This window comes from Pristiophorus japonicus, chromosome 24 (assembly GCF_044704955.1).
Source record: "Pristiophorus japonicus isolate sPriJap1 chromosome 24, sPriJap1.hap1, whole genome shotgun sequence".
In the NCBI taxonomy this organism is placed as follows: domain Eukaryota; kingdom Metazoa; phylum Chordata; class Chondrichthyes; family Pristiophoridae; genus Pristiophorus; species Pristiophorus japonicus.
This window is the reverse complement of record NC_092000.1, coordinates 11,536,215-11,553,496: the sequence shown is the minus strand read 5'-3', so window position 1 is coordinate 11,553,496 and position 17,282 is coordinate 11,536,215. Positions and strand designations below refer to the sequence as shown.

At 45.5% G+C, this 17,282-nt stretch overlaps 1 protein-coding gene across 1 annotated transcript in view; it reads left to right on the top strand.

Annotated features, from left to right (window-relative positions):
* The window catches only part of stxbp2 (syntaxin binding protein 2), an 82,741-nt gene that overhangs the window by 53,138 nt on the left and 12,321 nt on the right, over positions 1-17,282 (top strand). The window contains exons 9-13 of the mRNA XM_070867252.1: positions 7,078-7,208; positions 7,774-7,881; positions 9,145-9,202; positions 11,424-11,489; positions 16,622-16,702. Of these exons, the coding sequence (XP_070723353.1) occupies positions 7,078-7,208; positions 7,774-7,881; positions 9,145-9,202; positions 11,424-11,489; positions 16,622-16,702 (444 nt within the window). The remainder of the gene's footprint in view (positions 1-7,077; positions 7,209-7,773; positions 7,882-9,144; positions 9,203-11,423; positions 11,490-16,621; positions 16,703-17,282) is intronic.

Here is a 17,282-nt window from a genome sequence, read left to right as displayed (position 1 = left end):
TGGACAGGTTAGATGCAGGAAGAATGTTCCCGATGTTGGGGAAGTCCAGAACCAGGGGTCACAGTCTAAGGATAAGGGGTAAGCTATTTAGGACCGAGATGAGGAGAAACTTCTTCACTCAGAGAATTGTAAACTTGTGGAATTCTCTACCGCAGAAAGTTGTTGAGGCCAGTTCGTTAGATATTTTCAAAAGGGAGTTAGTTAGATGTGGCCCTTATGGCTAAAGGGATCAAGGGGTATGGAGAGAAAGCAGGAATAAAGTAATGAAGTTGCAAAAATGATCAGCCATGATCATATTGAATGGTGGTGCAGGCGCAAAGGGCCAAATGGCCTACTCCTGCACCTATTTTCTATGTTTCTATGTAACCTTAATGGAACGGCTTGTTGAGGTCATTGCTGTGCGTGCAGAAGCTGAGCTAGCAAGATAAAGCTATTGACTGACTCGGGAGTCCAAAGCAATTATTTTTGTTTTTTGCTTCTGAGCTGTGTGTGTGAACTCTGAATATTTGTCACCTACCGAGGTTCAGCGGCCGCTCTGAATGTTACCGGTGCATGCGATGTTTTTTTTTAAATAATATATAACAAATTGACCTTTTTAAAATGAGCTGAGGTTGGAATTACCAGATCACTTCGTAATGATCTGTGCTGCAAAATTCTACAGTCTTTGACACAGCAGTGCTGCGCTTTGCTGGCTCGGCTAACTTCCATTGGCCACCAGGGGCAGTTGTGTCTAGTGCCCGTGAGTTTTGAGCTGCAATCGCTAGCTGATGTTTTCAGTGAAACATTTCCCAGAAATTTAAAAACCTGGCAAAAGGCAGGTGAAGCAGAATAAAAATGAAAATGTCTGGTACCTTTTTAAAGTGTCTCCGCTTCCATCCCTGTCCCCTTCCAAATACTTAGTTTAAAGTATTCCCTTCCCGTCTAGTGCACCTCCGAATCTCGGGTCGCTCCCCTGCGGTCTTGTGGATAAAGATGAAGCAGGCCGGAAATCAGCCACGGCTCTCGCTAATGGTCGCAATTCCAGAAATACCTGCTCAAAACTTTTAGGCGGCAACAGGATTGGGGTTCGATGTGATGCCCTCTGTGGTTGATTAGTCTGTCGGTACTCGTCTGTCTGGGCTCCCAAGTGGAGAATGGCTACTTGGCAGAGGGCTGTCTCCTTGGAAATGTAACCCAAGAGTCCGTGCCCTCCAGTAGTATTTGATTTTTCATTTGTACTCCTCCCACCTCAGTTGGGCTTTGATTCTTCCTGAAAATGTTCCGATTTGTGTTTTTTTTCAATCGCAATTGTTGCGGCAAAATCTTAATGCGACGAAGAATTCGTCATTTTGAAGATGAACCAGTTTGACTTAACTCTTCCCCCCCCCCCCCCCCCCCCCCCCCACCCCCTCCAACCCCAATCTTTCAGAGAACATTTTGAAGGTTTTTTTTACATAAACATAAATGAAAAGGAAGGGTGAACATTAAGAGCTTCGTTCAAGCTGGAGAATCATGTTTTTAAAATAAAGAAAGCCAGGACATTGATCCGGAAGCTGAAAGGTGCAAGCGGTTATGATTAGGGTCTGCTTCAATCATCCAGATTTGCCCATCGAGAGCACCAATGTTTCCCATAAGTTTTTTTTTGTGGTGGTGGGGCATGCTGTGTCCCATTCAATAGTCCGCATGTGTATGTATTTTTTTCAATTTAAAAGCTAACTCACCGGGCGCGTGGGGCCCCTAGTGTGCAGCTTAAAGGGAACATTGGAGAGCACTACAGCAATGATAGACCACGTTAACCGCTAAACATCATGCTGAAGACCCCAGACTACCTGTGAGCAACACCACACCAGATGTGCTAGTCATTTTTAAAAAGCAGACTTGTCTTTTAACGCAGCCCAGAAGGTGATGTATAAATGTGATGTAATTAAAATGAGTGCTCCCTGGAAAGTCTGTTTGGAGTAAGTGTGATGGGGAAAGGGCTCAGCTTACAGGTCTTTATTACAATGTTTCTTACTTTCTTTTGTTTTCCTTTCTCTTTCCTTCTGTCCCTTCCTTCCTTCCTTCCTTCCTTCCTTCCTACCTTCCTTGTCCATCTCCACTTTCCTGTTCTTTTCTTCCAGAATACGAACGGTCACTACATTTCAGCCGAGGGTAAATAAATAACCGTGCATTTATTTCTGTGGGTGTTACTGTGCCTTTTGATGCTTTCAGCAGATACAGAGCCAGTTCCTGGTATCGGCTTTCTACATACTGTGCTACTTCAAAATGAAAGTGGCAGACACATAATACATGCTGCAAATCCTGCTCTCTCAAATGTCACCAAATTGCGAAACTGACAGGCGGGTACTGTTACTCATTTGTCACACTCCGATTGGGCAAGAAATGGCAAAGAAAAGCCAGCAGAATTGGAGAAACCAGTTTCTTTTATTTAAATGTGCTGCACTACTTAAAAATATAAGTTGCCGTGAAAGACACTATATAAATACAAGTCTTTTTTTTTCCCCCATTCTTTTGTTGCCCCAGTTCTTGCATTTGTTTTTTGATAGAGATAATAGTGTAAATGTAAAAATTTATGCGGTTACAAGTTATTGAGGCGCAGGGGGCGGTGGTACAGTCGGCAGCAGCACCCCTGGGTCAGAGAAGGGAAAACGTACATGTCACTCCACCCACACACCTATGTGCGCGCCACACCTTTTTACCTCAGTCTTTATTGGAATTGCATACCTGTGGATACTGATTGAGGACCGGATAGTTTGGCTATGATATCCTTCCAGTTATAGGTGTCCGCCTTAGTTCAGTGGGTAGCACGCTCAACCTCTGAGTCAGAAGGTCGTGGGCTCGAGTCCCACTCAAGAGACTTGAGCACAAAATCCACGCCTACACTTCTGTGCAGTGCTGAGGGATCGCTGCACTGTCACAGGTGCATTTCTTTGGATGAGACATTAAACCGTGACCCCCATCTGCTCCTTCCAGGTGGAGGTAAAGGGTCATTATTAGAAAGAAGAGCAGGGGATTTTATCCCTGGCCAATATTTCTCCTTTTTTTTTTTAAAAACAAAACAGATTATCTGGTGATTTAACTTGTTGCTGTTTGTGGGAGCTTGCTGTGCACAAATTGGCTGCTGCGTTTCGTACATTACAACAGTGACTGCACTTCAAAAATACTTCATTGGCTGTAAAGTGCTTTGGGACGTCCTGAGATCGTGAAAGGCACTTTAGTAGTGCAAGTCTTACTTTCTTAAATAGCCTGGCAGCATTTGCTGTTTGAGGCTCGCAAACAAATAATAGTGTCTTGATTAAAGAGGAGACTGTCTGTCTGTAAACTGTGAAACTAGCCCCAGTGAGGGAATCATCAACTTTAGAGGGAGGTTAAATGTTTGTGGTGTGGGAGCAGTTGGAGTATTTCCATAATTAGTTTAATTACAAGTGTGTATCATTAATGTAGTTGTACGTTAATTATTTTTTAAACTTCATCTAAGAAACTCATAGCTTTGCAAACTTATTTCTCATATTTATTAACACTTGTACAGTTGTATAATTGTGCATTTGGCTCCATCTGGTGTTCCAGCAAATGCTTGGCATAGAGATTTTTAAAAAATTCATTCACGGGATGTAGGCGTCACTGACAAGGCCGGCATTTATTGCCCATTCCTGTAATATAACGCCATACAGTGGTGATGCCACTGCTGATGTCAGATGACCTGACCCGTTATTGTACTTACAAGTTCCTGTACAGCCACCTTGTATGTGTGTGTTTATGATGTAAAGAAGATTTCACACATCTTTAATTACCCTTGAGGTGGTGGTAGTGCTGAGCCCAGCCGCCTTATGCAACTGAGTGTCTCGCTGGGCTATTTCAGAGGGACAGTTAAGAGTCAACCACATTGCTGTGGGTCTGGAGTCACATATAGGCCCAGACTAGGTAAGGGCGGCAGATTTCCTTCCCTAAAGGGCATTAGTGAACCAGATGGGTTTTTACGACAATCCAGTAGTTTCATGGTCACCATTACTGATACTAGCTTTTTATTCCAGATTTATTTAATTAACTGAATTTAAATTCCCCAGCTGCCGTGGTGGGATTTGAACTCCCGTCTCCGGATTATTAATCCAGTAACATAACCACTATGCCCCCGTACCCGAAGAGATGGAAAAAATGTCATTCACATTTGCAATGATTGGGTTTTCCTGAATTCCTATATCTAACCAGTGCAGAGTGTTTTATGCCGATCTTGGTTCAGAGTGCAGACTTCCACCCGAGGGAGGTGGGCGTGAGTTCTACTATGAAGCAGAAAAATCGGTTCAGACTAGTGGAGACGGCTGATGTAAATCTTCAATTTTGTGTATGTGAAACCTTCGGTACATGTTTATTAGGCTGCTAATTTAATGCCAGTAACTGGAATAGGCCACAGGGGAGATTACGTGCCTGGAGGTCACGTTGAGTTCAGGTCATTGCAATCTGACCTTACCTGGGAAAAAAAAGTTGTGAGCCTACACCGAATTATACTCCTGAATCGAAGGGCAAAGCGCCATAGGAGATTCTATCTATTTCTGTTTGCATTTTAAAGTGTTTTCTAACCCAAAAGTCATTACATTTAACTAACTTCTACAGTCCATTCTGTTACAAATTCCTCCATGGCCTCGCCCCCTCCCTATCTCTGTAATCGCCTCCAAACCCGCCCCCCCCACCCCCAGAGATGTCTGCGCTCCTCTAATTCTGCCCTCTTGAGCATCCCTGATTATAATCGCTCCACCATCGGTGGCCGTGCCTTCAGCTGCCTGGGCCCCAAGCTCTGGAACTCCCTCCCTAAACCTCTCCATCTCTCTACCCTTCTCCTCCTTTTTAAGACGCTCCTTAAAACCTCCCTCTTTGACCAAGTCACCTGCTGTAATTTATTCTTGTGTGGCTCGGTGTCAAATTTATTTTTTTGTCTTAAAATACTGCTGTGGAAGCGCCTTGCGACGTTTTACTATGTTTAATACGCTATATAAATACAAGTTAAGTTTAACATCCAGTTTACGCAGTCTGAATAGGCTGATGCTATTTCCTTTCCCAGATTCTGGAATTTCCAAATAAACATTCCTTTGATTTGGTGTTTGCAATCTGGTAAAGCTGTTCAGGGTTAAATGTTGATGAAACATTTCCCTATGCTGCTTTACATTTATTGCACTCTACAATCGGATAAAAGTGGTGCTTTCGGGAAGCACAATCGGTATCTTGTTGTAATTAGCTCGTTTATATTTTTCCAAACTTTCACTTCAGAAGAAAATACTTTTGGATTTCAGTAGCAGACTCTTGCCTGCTGAGGTCACAAAGCACTTATTTCTTATGTTCACGTTTAATAACCTATAGGAGCACTGCCCAGAGCAGCTTCCTGTTTAGTTTGAATTGGAGTAAATAAATTGCCGAGCATTAGGTTGTGATTCAACTTTTCCTTCGATGGTTGCAGAGATGATGTGCTGTGTAACAGCTCCCTCTACCTGCAAGTTTTGAGCATTGCAAAAATCAATCACTTCTCCAACCCATAAGGGCAGTAATCTACCACAAATGGCCCTCCGTTGCAGTAACTCAACAAAAATCTGGACTTTGATATTTTTTTTTTTTTACTGAGCCCCATTTTGATCAGTGCTTGTATATCCATCTAATTGTATTCTATACAGCTGTCCTTGTACAGTGCTTTATTTTCCTCGAATGCTTTTCCATTGCTTATAATGGCATTCCCTAGTACAAAGCAATTTTCGTGTGTTCAGTCACATTTCAACTTGAGTCTCAGTTTAAAGGAATCGTTTGAGTGCTAGTTGTCCACTTTAATTTAAAAAAAATGAAGACATTTGCAGTGCAGAAAGTGGCCATTCGTGCCTGGGCTGGCCCTTGAAAGAGCTGCCCAATTTAGTCGCCCGCCCCCCCCCCCCCTGCTTTTTGTCCGTAACCCTGTAAGTTCCTCCTCAAACACTTGTCCAACTGTCTCTTAAAATTATTTATAGAATCGGCTTCCACCTTTTCAGGTACAGCGTTCCAGACCCTGAGTGAAAAATTTCTCCTCCTCTCCCCCTAGATCATCTCCAATGATTCTGAATCTGTGACTTCCTAGTTATTGACTCACTCGCCAGAGGGAATATTTTTTGCCCATTTATTCTATCATCTTGAAAACTTCCATTTGGCCACCACTTAACCAAGGAGAACCGCCCTAACTTTTCCAACCTCCCCTCTGCTACTGATAATGCTGCCACCAGGGTTTCAGCCCATGACACTGTGCCCAGTCAAACTCTGTCAAAACACCCAGCATTTCAATTATAAACTTTCTCCATCCAAACTTGGTTAGCGTCTCACGCTGTATTACACGAGGATGGGGTACAAGTGGTTACAGGTTGGTGGGTGGGAGGGCATTTGAAATAATGAATTAAGCTATTGTTTTCCATGCCATTTTTATTTTACCATACTGATGCCAAATCATTCTAAGCCTAATGTCACTTCTCTGTTTGTACGCCATAAGGACAGCCAAAAGGGTTTATGTTGTACATGCTGCCCCATGTCCTAACCCGCACCAAGTCCCGCTCGCCCATCCACCCCCTGTGCTCGCTGACCTACATTGGCTCCTGGTTAAGCAACGCCTCTTTCAAAATTCTCATTCTTGTTTACAAATCCCTCCATGGCCCTCGCACCTCCCTATCTCTGTAATCTCCTCCAGCCCCACAACCCCCTGAGATGTCTGCGCTCCTCTAATTCTGCCCTCTTGAGCATCCCTGATTATAATCGCTCAACCATTGGCGGCTGTGCCTTCTGTTGCCTCGGCCCCAAGCTCTGGAACTCCCTCCCTAAATTTCCGCCTCTCGAACTCTCTTTTTTCCTCCTTCGGGATGCTCCTTAAAACATACCCCTTTGACCAAGCTTTTGGTCACCTGTGCTAATTTCTCCTTATGCGGCTCGGTGTCAAATTTTCTATCTCCTAACACACCTGTGAAGCGCCTTGGGACGTTTCACTACGTTAAAGGCGCTATATAAATACAGGTTGTCATGGTTCTGTATTGGATAGATAAATCAAGGCGGCCTTGATCTTGTGTCTACTTTATAGTTCACTCAAACCTGCAATCTTTTGTCCAGGGTCCTGAAAAAGCACGTTCTCAACTGCTGATAGTCGACCGAGGCTATGACCCCGTGTCCCCGATTCTGCACGAGCTGACCCTCCAGGCAATGGCCTATGATCTGCTACCGATTGATCAAGATATTTATTCGTAAGTTAATTACAAATGTTTTTTTAAACCCCTTTTTTAATAATAAAAATTGCATTGAACCTTGATCCAAAGCTTTCCAGCAACCTGTTCTGTGGTACAATATGTTGAGCGTTGTGACTGATATTGTAAAAGAATTCTTGTTAAAATTGAGGATGGTTTATACAGTAAAGGCCAATTTGAACCGAGTATTTAAAACAAGGCTACAAAAAAAATCAGAACTCTTGCCACAGTATTCGGGAATTCCACTCGCAATCTTGGGAGATGTCTTGTTCCCAGTCCGTTGTGGGTTTCAGAGGACATTGCTTATGTCACTACTGCAGAGATGGCAGCTATTCAGGGCTCCATTGTAAACTCACATTCTTTCGGCTTTAGTTACTGATTTTAGTATTTCATTGTGAAACGTGAGAATAGTGTTGGATGCTGTTGAAGAGAGATTTTGTTGTGTGGGGAGGGGGGGAAATGGACAGCAGGGGAATGAACTTCATCTTCGAGAGGACCCAACCTACAATTCCTTCGCAGTATGTTTGGATACACGGTTGGAGATCTTTGTCGCTTTATTCCGCAGGTACGAAACTGCGGGTGTTGCAGAGTCGCGGGTTAAAGATACTCTCCTTGATGAGGATGATGAGCTTTGGCTGACGCTGCGTCACATGCACATTGCCGACGTCTCCAAGTGAGTGTGTGTTAATTAGCAACTTGACACATTTATCTTCAGCTGTCAGCCGTGGCTCAGTGGGCAGCTTGAGTGGAGCACCTCGAGTCTCGTCGCCGAGAGCATGCAGAAAACGAGCGCAGGCAGCGGAAGGAGCGTGTGGCAAACCTGTCCCACCCTCCCTTTCCTTCAACCACTGTCTGTCCCACCTGTGACAGGATCTGTGTTTCTCGTATTGGACTGTTCAGTCACCTAAGAACTCCTATTTTTAGAGTGGAAGCAAGTCTTCCTCGATTTTCGAGGGACTGCCTGTGATGATGAGTGGGTAGCTCTCTCGCCTCTAAGCCAGAAGGTTGTGGCTTCCAGCCCCACTCTAGAGACTTGAGCACTAAATCCAGGCTGACCCTACAAGTGCAATGCCGAGGGAGCGCTGTCTTTTGGATGAGATGCTAAACCGAGGCCCCGTCTGCTCTCGGGTGGGCGTTAAAAGATCCAGCAGCAAACCAGTCCCATCCACCCTTTCCCTCAAGGACTGTCTGTCCCACCTATGATGGGGTCTGTGTTTCTCCTATTGGACTGTTCAGTCAACCAAGAACTCATTTTTAGAGTGGACGCAAGTCTCCCTCGATTCTGAGGGGCTGCATATGATGATGATGAAAAGATCCCACTGCACTAGTTTGAAGAACAAGGGGAGTTATCCCCAATGTTCTGGCCAATATTTACCCCCACACCCGACATCACTAAAACAGATTGGCCCCGAACTTGGTGCACTCACCGACCGCCGAGTTTTCTGGGCGGTCTCCCCTCTGTGCCAGTTTCGTGGAGGGCTCCCGCTGAAGTAGAGGGGGCACAGTAGTTTGGAAAAGAGGATTCTGAATAGGGCTCGGAGAATAGGCCCTCCCACTGGTACCGAGGTGAGGAGAAAGATGGAAGGCTAGAGTCGGAGGATTGAAAGATGCTTCAATTTTAATCTGTATACAGTGTGGTAACAGCTGGTTATTACAGACTCCATCCACTGAGCACTATTAAAACTCTGGAAATTTATACTGTTTTGAGAGTTGATGCCCTGCTGTGCTGAGTAAATTAAAAGTGTAACGGCTCAATGCATCATATAAATGCACGCGTACAAAGTTCTCTCCTGAGAGCTTGATTTGTAGCCAGGCTGGGCCATTAGTACAATTTAACCACATTCTGTGGCCCTGTTCAAGTAGATTGCTTATTTCCATCCAGGAGCCCACACGCTTATGTCTGCCTTGTATTTTTTTTTTCCCTCTTAACATATAGGAAAGTAACAGAGCTGTTGAAGACCTTCTGTGAAAGTAAACGCATGACAACTGATAAGGTGAGCAGCCATTTTCTTGAATGTTCACAACTGTACCAACACTGTTTCCTAAATACAAATCCACTTTTAAAATGCTTCCATTCCCCCTTTCTGTTGAGGGGGCTAGTAGGGCGGGGGCAGTTAAGTTTTAGGGTAGTGACACAAAGCAAGGAACAGCAGCTAGAGAGAACGGAGCCACCCACAGTGAAACCCACCCATCTGTCCTATGAGGAGAGATTGGGTAGGCTAGGCTTGTATTCTCTCGAGTTTAGAAGAATGAGAGGTCATCTCATTGAAACATACAAAATTCTTACAGGACTAGACAGGGTAGATGCAGGGAGGATGTTTCCCCCCCCCCCCCCCCCCCCCTGGCTGCGGAGTCTAGAACCAGGGGTCACAGTCTCAGAATAAAAGGTTAACCATTTAGGGCTGAGATGAGGAGAAATTTCTTCACTGAGGGTGGTGAATCTTTGGAATTCTCTGCCCCAGAGGGCTGTGGAGGCTCAGTCTTTGAGTATATTCAAGGCAGAGATCGATAGATTTTTTGAATATTAAGGGATATGGGGACAGTGCTGGAAAGTGGAGTTGAGGTAGAAGATCACCATGATCTCATTGAATGGCGGAGCAGGCTCGAGGGGCCGAACGGCCTATTCCTGCTCCTAATTCTTATGTTCTTATGAGGGAAAGGGAAATAGAAAGATATGCTGAAAGGCTGAGTTGAGTTGTGAAATGGGAGGAGACTCGTATGGAGTATAAACAGCAACACAGACTAGTTGGTCCGAATGGCCTAATTCTGTGCATTAGCTACAGTCCCTTTTTTTGACTTTTTTTCAAACCTTTCAAACTCTCAATCTATGCAGAAGAGTATCTAATTTTAAACAATTCTTTACTGTCTCAACGTTACTCTGCATTTTTTTTTAAATGTCTGGTTTTTCACCAGATGACGGCTCGTCCACTAGCAGTAGATATGTTACCGGTCAGCCGTGTTGCCGCATCATCTGAATGTGGTGACCTCATGAAGCAATCGGCCACATCCAAATGCTTTTTGGAGTTTCTTGTTTTCACCGAGCCAAAGAGACACCACGTGCTTGTTGCTGGAATATTGGACTCAGCAGCTCTGGGCAACAGACGTTGACACTCCAGTGTTCTGGCAGCACATGAACAGGGCACCAGGGTTTTCTTTGTATTCATTCCTGGGATGTGGGCGTCGCTGGCAAGGCCGGCATTTATTGGCCATCCCTAACTGCCCTTGAGAAGGTGGTGGTGAGCCGCCGCCTTGAACCGCTGCAGTCCGTGTGGTGCAGGAGCTCCCACACAGTGCTGTTAGGGAGGATTTTGACCCAGCGATGATGAAGGAACGGCCGATATATTTCCACGTCGGGATGGTGTGTGACTTGGAGGGGAACGTGGAGGTGGTGGTGTTCCCATGAGCCTGCTGCCCTTGTCCTTCTAGGTGGTAGAGGTCGCGGGTTTGGGTGGTGCTGCCGAAGAAGCCTTGGCGAGTTGCTGCAGTGCAGTTGTGTCTAATGTAAACCTGCGAACTTGCCCCTTCACCCACACACACGCATACCCCTTTAAGCAAATACTTGGTTATGGTACAAAATTCTAACTTTGGAATTAAAATTGTACTTTGTTCACATTTTTTAATTTGTTTTCATGTCCACTTGTTTTATGGATCAGTCTGATGTGTAAATGTCAGCACTACAACACAAAAACCAATTCGCTTTCATTCAGTAGAGGGGTAATTACTGGAGTAATTGCATTGGGCTTAAGGTGAGTCACTTAAGCATCAGTGCCTCTTTCTATATACTGACCTTTAAAGGACATTTGTGTATAATTATAGCAGGCTGACCGATCACTGAGTAAGTGCACCATCCAATGTGATACAAAGTACAACCAGTAAGTCATGGGTTGAGTTCCCCCAATCTCTGCCTGGTTAGCTGGAGCAGCGGGGAGGGGGAAGGGGGGTCCATTGACCTCGGGACCCCTGGGGAAGGGAGAGAAAGAGGCTACACCTGCACACTTGATCACTATCCCATGATCCCCGCAGAAAAGCGGATGTCCGATTTGGACAGGATGCTATTCGGCTGTGCCTTATGACTGACTAGCAGTCCGGGTGTGAGCTATCTATGCTCTCACCTGAAGGGTGGCTGCTTGGGCCTCACGGCATTGGAGCGCCCCAGCAAGAGGCAAGCAACTCGGCGAGAACCGGAGTAACTATCACAACTTGCTCTTCTTTCAGGCTAATCTGCGGGATCTTTCTCAAATACTGAAGAAAATGCCTCAATACCAGAAGGAGCTCAGCAAAGTGAGTACCATCTTGTCTTCTATCTCTACGTGAAGGGAGAAGGGAATGAATGAGCAAGTGTGACCCTGAGCTTCCAGTCGCCTGTCACTTTAATTATTCTCTCCATTCCCACTCCGACCTCTCCGTCTTCGGACTCCTGCACTGTTCCAACAAAGCTCAACGCAAGCTCAAGGAACAGCACCGCGATCGTTCGTTTAGGCACTTTTACAGCCTTCTGGACTCAACATCAAGTTCAACAATTTCAGAGCGTAACTGCTGCCAATCATTGGCTCCCTTTCCCCTCCCCCGAGCCTGTTTCTTTTATTCTCCTCTTCTCTAATGGCAGCTGGTCATTATCCCACTATTTGCACTCTATCTTGACTAATATTTTTCTAACTCCTGCCATTACCATTTCAATTTGGCCCAACATCCCTTTTGTCTCTAATCTCTCCTGCCTTCCCCCCCCCCCCCGACCTATCTCAGACCTTCCCTCTTTCCTCCCCTCCCCCTTTCAGTGCTTCATAAGAATGTGTTCTTTCCGAACACACTCCAGTTCTGACGAAGGGTTGTTGACCCGAAACGTTAACTCTGCTTCCTCTCCACAGAAGCTGCCCGACCCGCTGAGATTTACAGCATTCTCTGTTTTTATTCCAGATTCCAGCACCCGCAGTATTTTGCTTTTGAATGAGCACGTGTTTGTAACATTCATTCTGTCACTGTAGAGCTGGTATTTAGTGAAAAATAACCAGTTAAACTAGTTAATAAGTTGCATCCTATTGAATAAGCTGTACCAGCTATCTTGACATTTTAAAAGGACAAGCACTGAATAATGCAAACAGCCCTATTTAAGTTTGGTAAAAGTGCACAGACTCTCCAGGAAGTAGCACAAATAAGTCATGATTAGGGGCTGTGCTACAGAGAAGAATGTGAATCTGTGAGTGAGCCCTAAACAAGGGAGGAAGAGCGTAAGTGCAACTCGAGAGCTTAAGTGTCAGCTGTGGCTCAGTGGGCAGCACTCTCGCCTCTGAGTCAGAAGGTTGTGGGTTCAAGTCCATTTTCAGGGACTTAGAAACATAGAAAAATAGGTGCAGGAGTAGGCCATTCGGCCCTTCTAGCCTGCACCGCCATTCAATGAGTTCATGGCTGAACATGCAACTTCAGTACCCCATTCCTGCTTTCTCGCCATACCCCTTGATCCCCCTAGTAGTAAGGACTTCATCTAACTCCCTTTTGAATATATTTAGTGAATTGGCCTCAACAACTTTCAGTGGTAGAGAATTCCACAGGTTCACCACACTCTGGGTGAAGAAGTTTCTCCTCATCTCGGTCCTAAATGGCTTACCCCTTATCCTTAGACTGTGACCCCTGGTTCTGGACTTCCCCAACATTGGGAACATTCTTCCTGCATCTAACCTGTCTAAACCCGTCAGAATTTTAAACGTTTCCATGAGGTCCCCTCTCATTCTTCTGAACGCCAGTGAATACAAGCCCAGTTGATCGAGTGTTTCTTGATAGGTCAGTCCCACCATCCTGGGAATCAGTCTGGTGAACCTTCGCTGCACTTCCTCAAGTTAGGAGACCAAAACTGTACACAATACTCCAGATGTGGCCTCACCAAGGCCCTGTACAACTGTAGCAACACCTCCCTGCCCCTGTACTCAAATCCCCTCGCTATGAAGGCCAACATGCCATTTGCTTTCTTAACCGCCTGCTGTACCTGCATGCCAACCTTCAATGACTGATGTACCATGACACCCAGATCTCGTTGCACCTCTCCTTTTCCTAATCTGTCACCATTCAGATAATGGTCTGTCTCTCTGTTTTTACCACCAAAGTGGATAACCTCACATTTATCCACATTATACTTCATCTGCCATGCATTTGCCCACTCACCTAACCTATCCAAGTCACTCTGCAGCCTCATAGCATCCTCCTCGCAGCTCACACTGCCACCCAACTTAGTGTCATCCGCAAATTTGGAGATACTACATTTAATCCCCTTGACTAAATCATTAATGTACAGTGTAAACAGCTGAGGCCCCAGCACAGAACCTTGCGGTACCCCATTAGTCACTGCCTGCCATTCTGAAAAGTACCCATTTACTCCTACTCTTTGCTTCCTGTCTGACAACCAGTTCTCAATCCATGTCAGCACACTACCCTCAATCCCATGTGCTTTAACTTTGCACATTAATCTCTTGTGTGGGACCTTGTCGAAAGCCTTCTGAAAGTCCAAATATACCACATCAACTGGTTCTCCCTTGTCCACTCCACTGGAAACATCCTCAAAAAATTCCAGAAGATTTGTCAAGTATAATTTCCCTTTCACAAATCCATGCTGACTTGGACCTATCATGTCACCTCTTTCCAAATGCGCTGCTATGACATCCTTAATAATTGATTCCATCATTTTACCCATTATCGATGTCGGGCTGACCGGTCTATAATTCCCTGTTTTCTCTCTCCCTTTTTTAAAAAGTGGGGTTACATTGGCTACCCTCCAATCCATAGGAACTGATCCAGAGTCAATGGAATGTTGGAAAATGACTGTCAATGCATCCGCTATTTCCAAGGCCACCTCCTTAAGTACTCTGGGATGCAGTCCATCAGGCCCTGGGGATTTATCGGCCTTCAATCCCATCAATTTCCCCAACACAATTTCCCGACTAATAAGGATTTCTCTCAGTTCCTCCTCCTTACTAGACCCTCCGACCCTTTTTATATCCGGAAGGTTGTTTGTGTCCTCCTCAGTGAATACCGAACCGAAGTACTTGTTCAATTGGTCCGCCATTTCTTTGTTCCCCGTTATGATTTCCACTGATTCTGACTGCAGGGGACCTACGTTTGTCTTTACTAACCTTTTTCTCTTTACATATCTATAGAAACTTTTGCAATCCGTCTTAATGTTCCCTGCAAGCATCTTCTCGTATTCCATTTTCCCTGCCCTAATCAAACCCTTTGTCCTCCTCTGCTGAGTTCTAAATTTCTCCCAGTCCCTGGGTTCGCTGATATTTCTGGCCAATTTGTATGCCACTTCCTTGGCTTTAATACTATCCCTGATTTCCCTTGATAGCCACGGTTGAGCCACCTTCCCTTTTTTATTTTTACGCCAGACAGGAATGTACAATTGTTGTATTTCATCCATGCGGTCTCTAAATGTCTGCCATTGCCCATCCACAGTCAACCCCTTAAGTATCATTCGCCAATCTATCCTAGCCAATTCACGCCTCATACCTTCAAAGTTACCCTTCTTTAAGATCTGGACCATGGTCTCTGAATTAACTGTTTCAGTCTCCATTCTAATGCAGAATTCCACTATATTATGGTCACTCTTCCCCAAGGGGCCTCGCACAACGAGATTGCTAATTAATCCTCTCTCATTACACAACGCCCAATCTAAGATGGCCTCCCCCCTAGTTGGTTCCTCGACATATTGGTCTAGAAAACTATCCCTTATGCACTCCAGGAAATCCTCCTCCGCCGTATTCCTTCTAGTTTGGCTAGCCCAATCTATGTGCATATTAAAGTCACCCATTATAACTGCTGCACCTTTATTGCATGCACCCCTAATTTCCTGTTGGGGAGGGCATCAAACATCACTACTACTGTTTGGAGGTCTGTACACAACTCCCACTAAAGTTTTTTGTCCTTTGGTGTTCTGCAGCTCTACCCATATAGATTCCACATCATCCAAGCTAATGTCCTTCCTAACTATTGCATTAATCTCCTCTTTAACCAGCAATGCTACCCCACCTCCTTTTCCTTTTATTCTATCCTTCCTGAATGTTGAATACCCCTGGATGTTGAGTTCCCAGCCCTGATCATCCTGGAGCCACGTCTCCATAATCCCGATCACATCATATTTGTTAACATCTATTTGCACAGTTAATTCATCCACCTTATTGCAGATACTCCTTGCATTAAGACACAAAGCCTTCAGGCTTGTTTTTTTAACACCCTTTGTCCTTTTAGAATTTTGCTGTACAGTGGCCCTTTTTGTTCTTTGCCTTGGGTTTCTCTGCCCTCCACTTTTCCTCATCTCCTTTCTGTCTTTTGCTTTTGTCTCCTTTTTTTTTTCCCTCCGTCTCCCTGCATTGGTTCCCATCCCCCTGCCATATTAGTTTAACTCTTCCCCAACAGCACTAGAAAACACTCCCCCTAGGACATTGATTCCGGTCCTGCCCCGATGCAGACCGTCCGGTTTGTACTGGTCCCACCTCCCCCAGAACCGATTGAAATGCCCCAGGAATTTGAATCCCTCTCTGCTGCACCACTGCTCAAGATCATAAATCTAGGCTGACGCTCCAGTGCACTGTCGGAGGTGCCATCTTTTAGATAATACGTTAAACCGAGGCCCCATCTGCTCTCTCAGGTGGACATAAAAGATTCCATGACACTATTTCGAAGAAGAGTAGGGGATTTATCCCCAGTGTCCTGCCCAATATTTATCCTCAAACTGTCTTTTCGTTATGTTGATTATCTGGTCATTATCACATTGCTGTTTGTGGGAGCTTGCTGTGTGCAAATTGGCTGCCGCGTTTCCCACGTTACAACAGTGACCACAAAAGTATTTAATTGGCTGTAAAGCACTTTGAGGCTTCCGGTAGTCGTGAAAGGTACTATATAAATGTAAGTCTTTCTACAATTGAACTACTTCTAGTCGAGATCTGTTTCCATCTAAACTACTTCATTCTAAGTGAAGGGCAAGGATTGGAGCATCCCTGTTTTGTGTACTGCCAGTCTCTGATTTCTCAGTCATTTGCACCCCTGTGACGAGTGTAGCGCTCCTTGCAATCATAGAAATTTACAGCCCATCGTGTCCGCGCCGGCTGACAAAGAGCCACGCGGCCCTCGGTCAGCAGCCCTGAAGGTTACCTATAAACCTATGAACAATGGCGGAAAGGTCAAGAGCAACCAGTCCGCCCCACACAACTGCGACACCCCTTACTCCGAAACATTCTACACTCCACCCCAACTGGAGCCATGTGATCTCCTTGGAGAGACAAAAACCCAAGCCTATTGGAGGGGAGGGATAAAAATCTGGGAAATTCCATTCCGACCCTTCCAGGCGATCGAAACTAGTCCAGGAGATCACCGTGGCCATATTCAATTCCCTGCAGTACTTAATGTCCCTCCTTTGTGTTTCCTTCCAGTACTCCACGCACTTGCACTTGGTTGAAGACTGTATGAAGCACTTCAAGGGCTCGGTTGAAAAGATGTGTAAAGTGGAGCAGGTCAGTACGTTGAGAGTGTGCACTAATCTCAAGTCAATATTAGTGGTCGTTCAGTAGCTTTGGTCATCATAGGCAGTCCCTCAAAATCGAGGAAGACTTGCTTCCACTCTTAGAATGAGTCCTTAGGTGGCTGAACAGTCCAATACAAGAGCCACAGTCCCTGTCACAGGTGGGACAGATAGTCATTGAGGGAAAGGGTGGGTGGGACAGGTTTGCCGCACGCTCTTTCCGATGCCTGCGCTTGGTTTCTGCATGCGCTTGGCAATGAGACTCGGTGCTCAGCGCCCTCTCTGATGCGCTTCCTCCATTTACGGCGATCTTTGGCCAGGGCCTCCCAGGTGCCAGTGGGGATGTTGCACTTTATCAGGGAGGCTTTGACGGTGTCCTTGAAACGTTTCCTCTGCCCACCTTTGGCTCTTTTGCCGTGGAAGAGTTCCAAGTAGAGCACTTGCGTTGGGAGTCTCACGCCTGGCATGCAAACAGTGTGGCCCGCCCAGCGGAGCTGATTTGAGTGTGGTCAGTGCTTCAATGCTGGGGATGTTGGTCTGGTCGAGGACGGTAACGTTGGTGCATCTGTCCT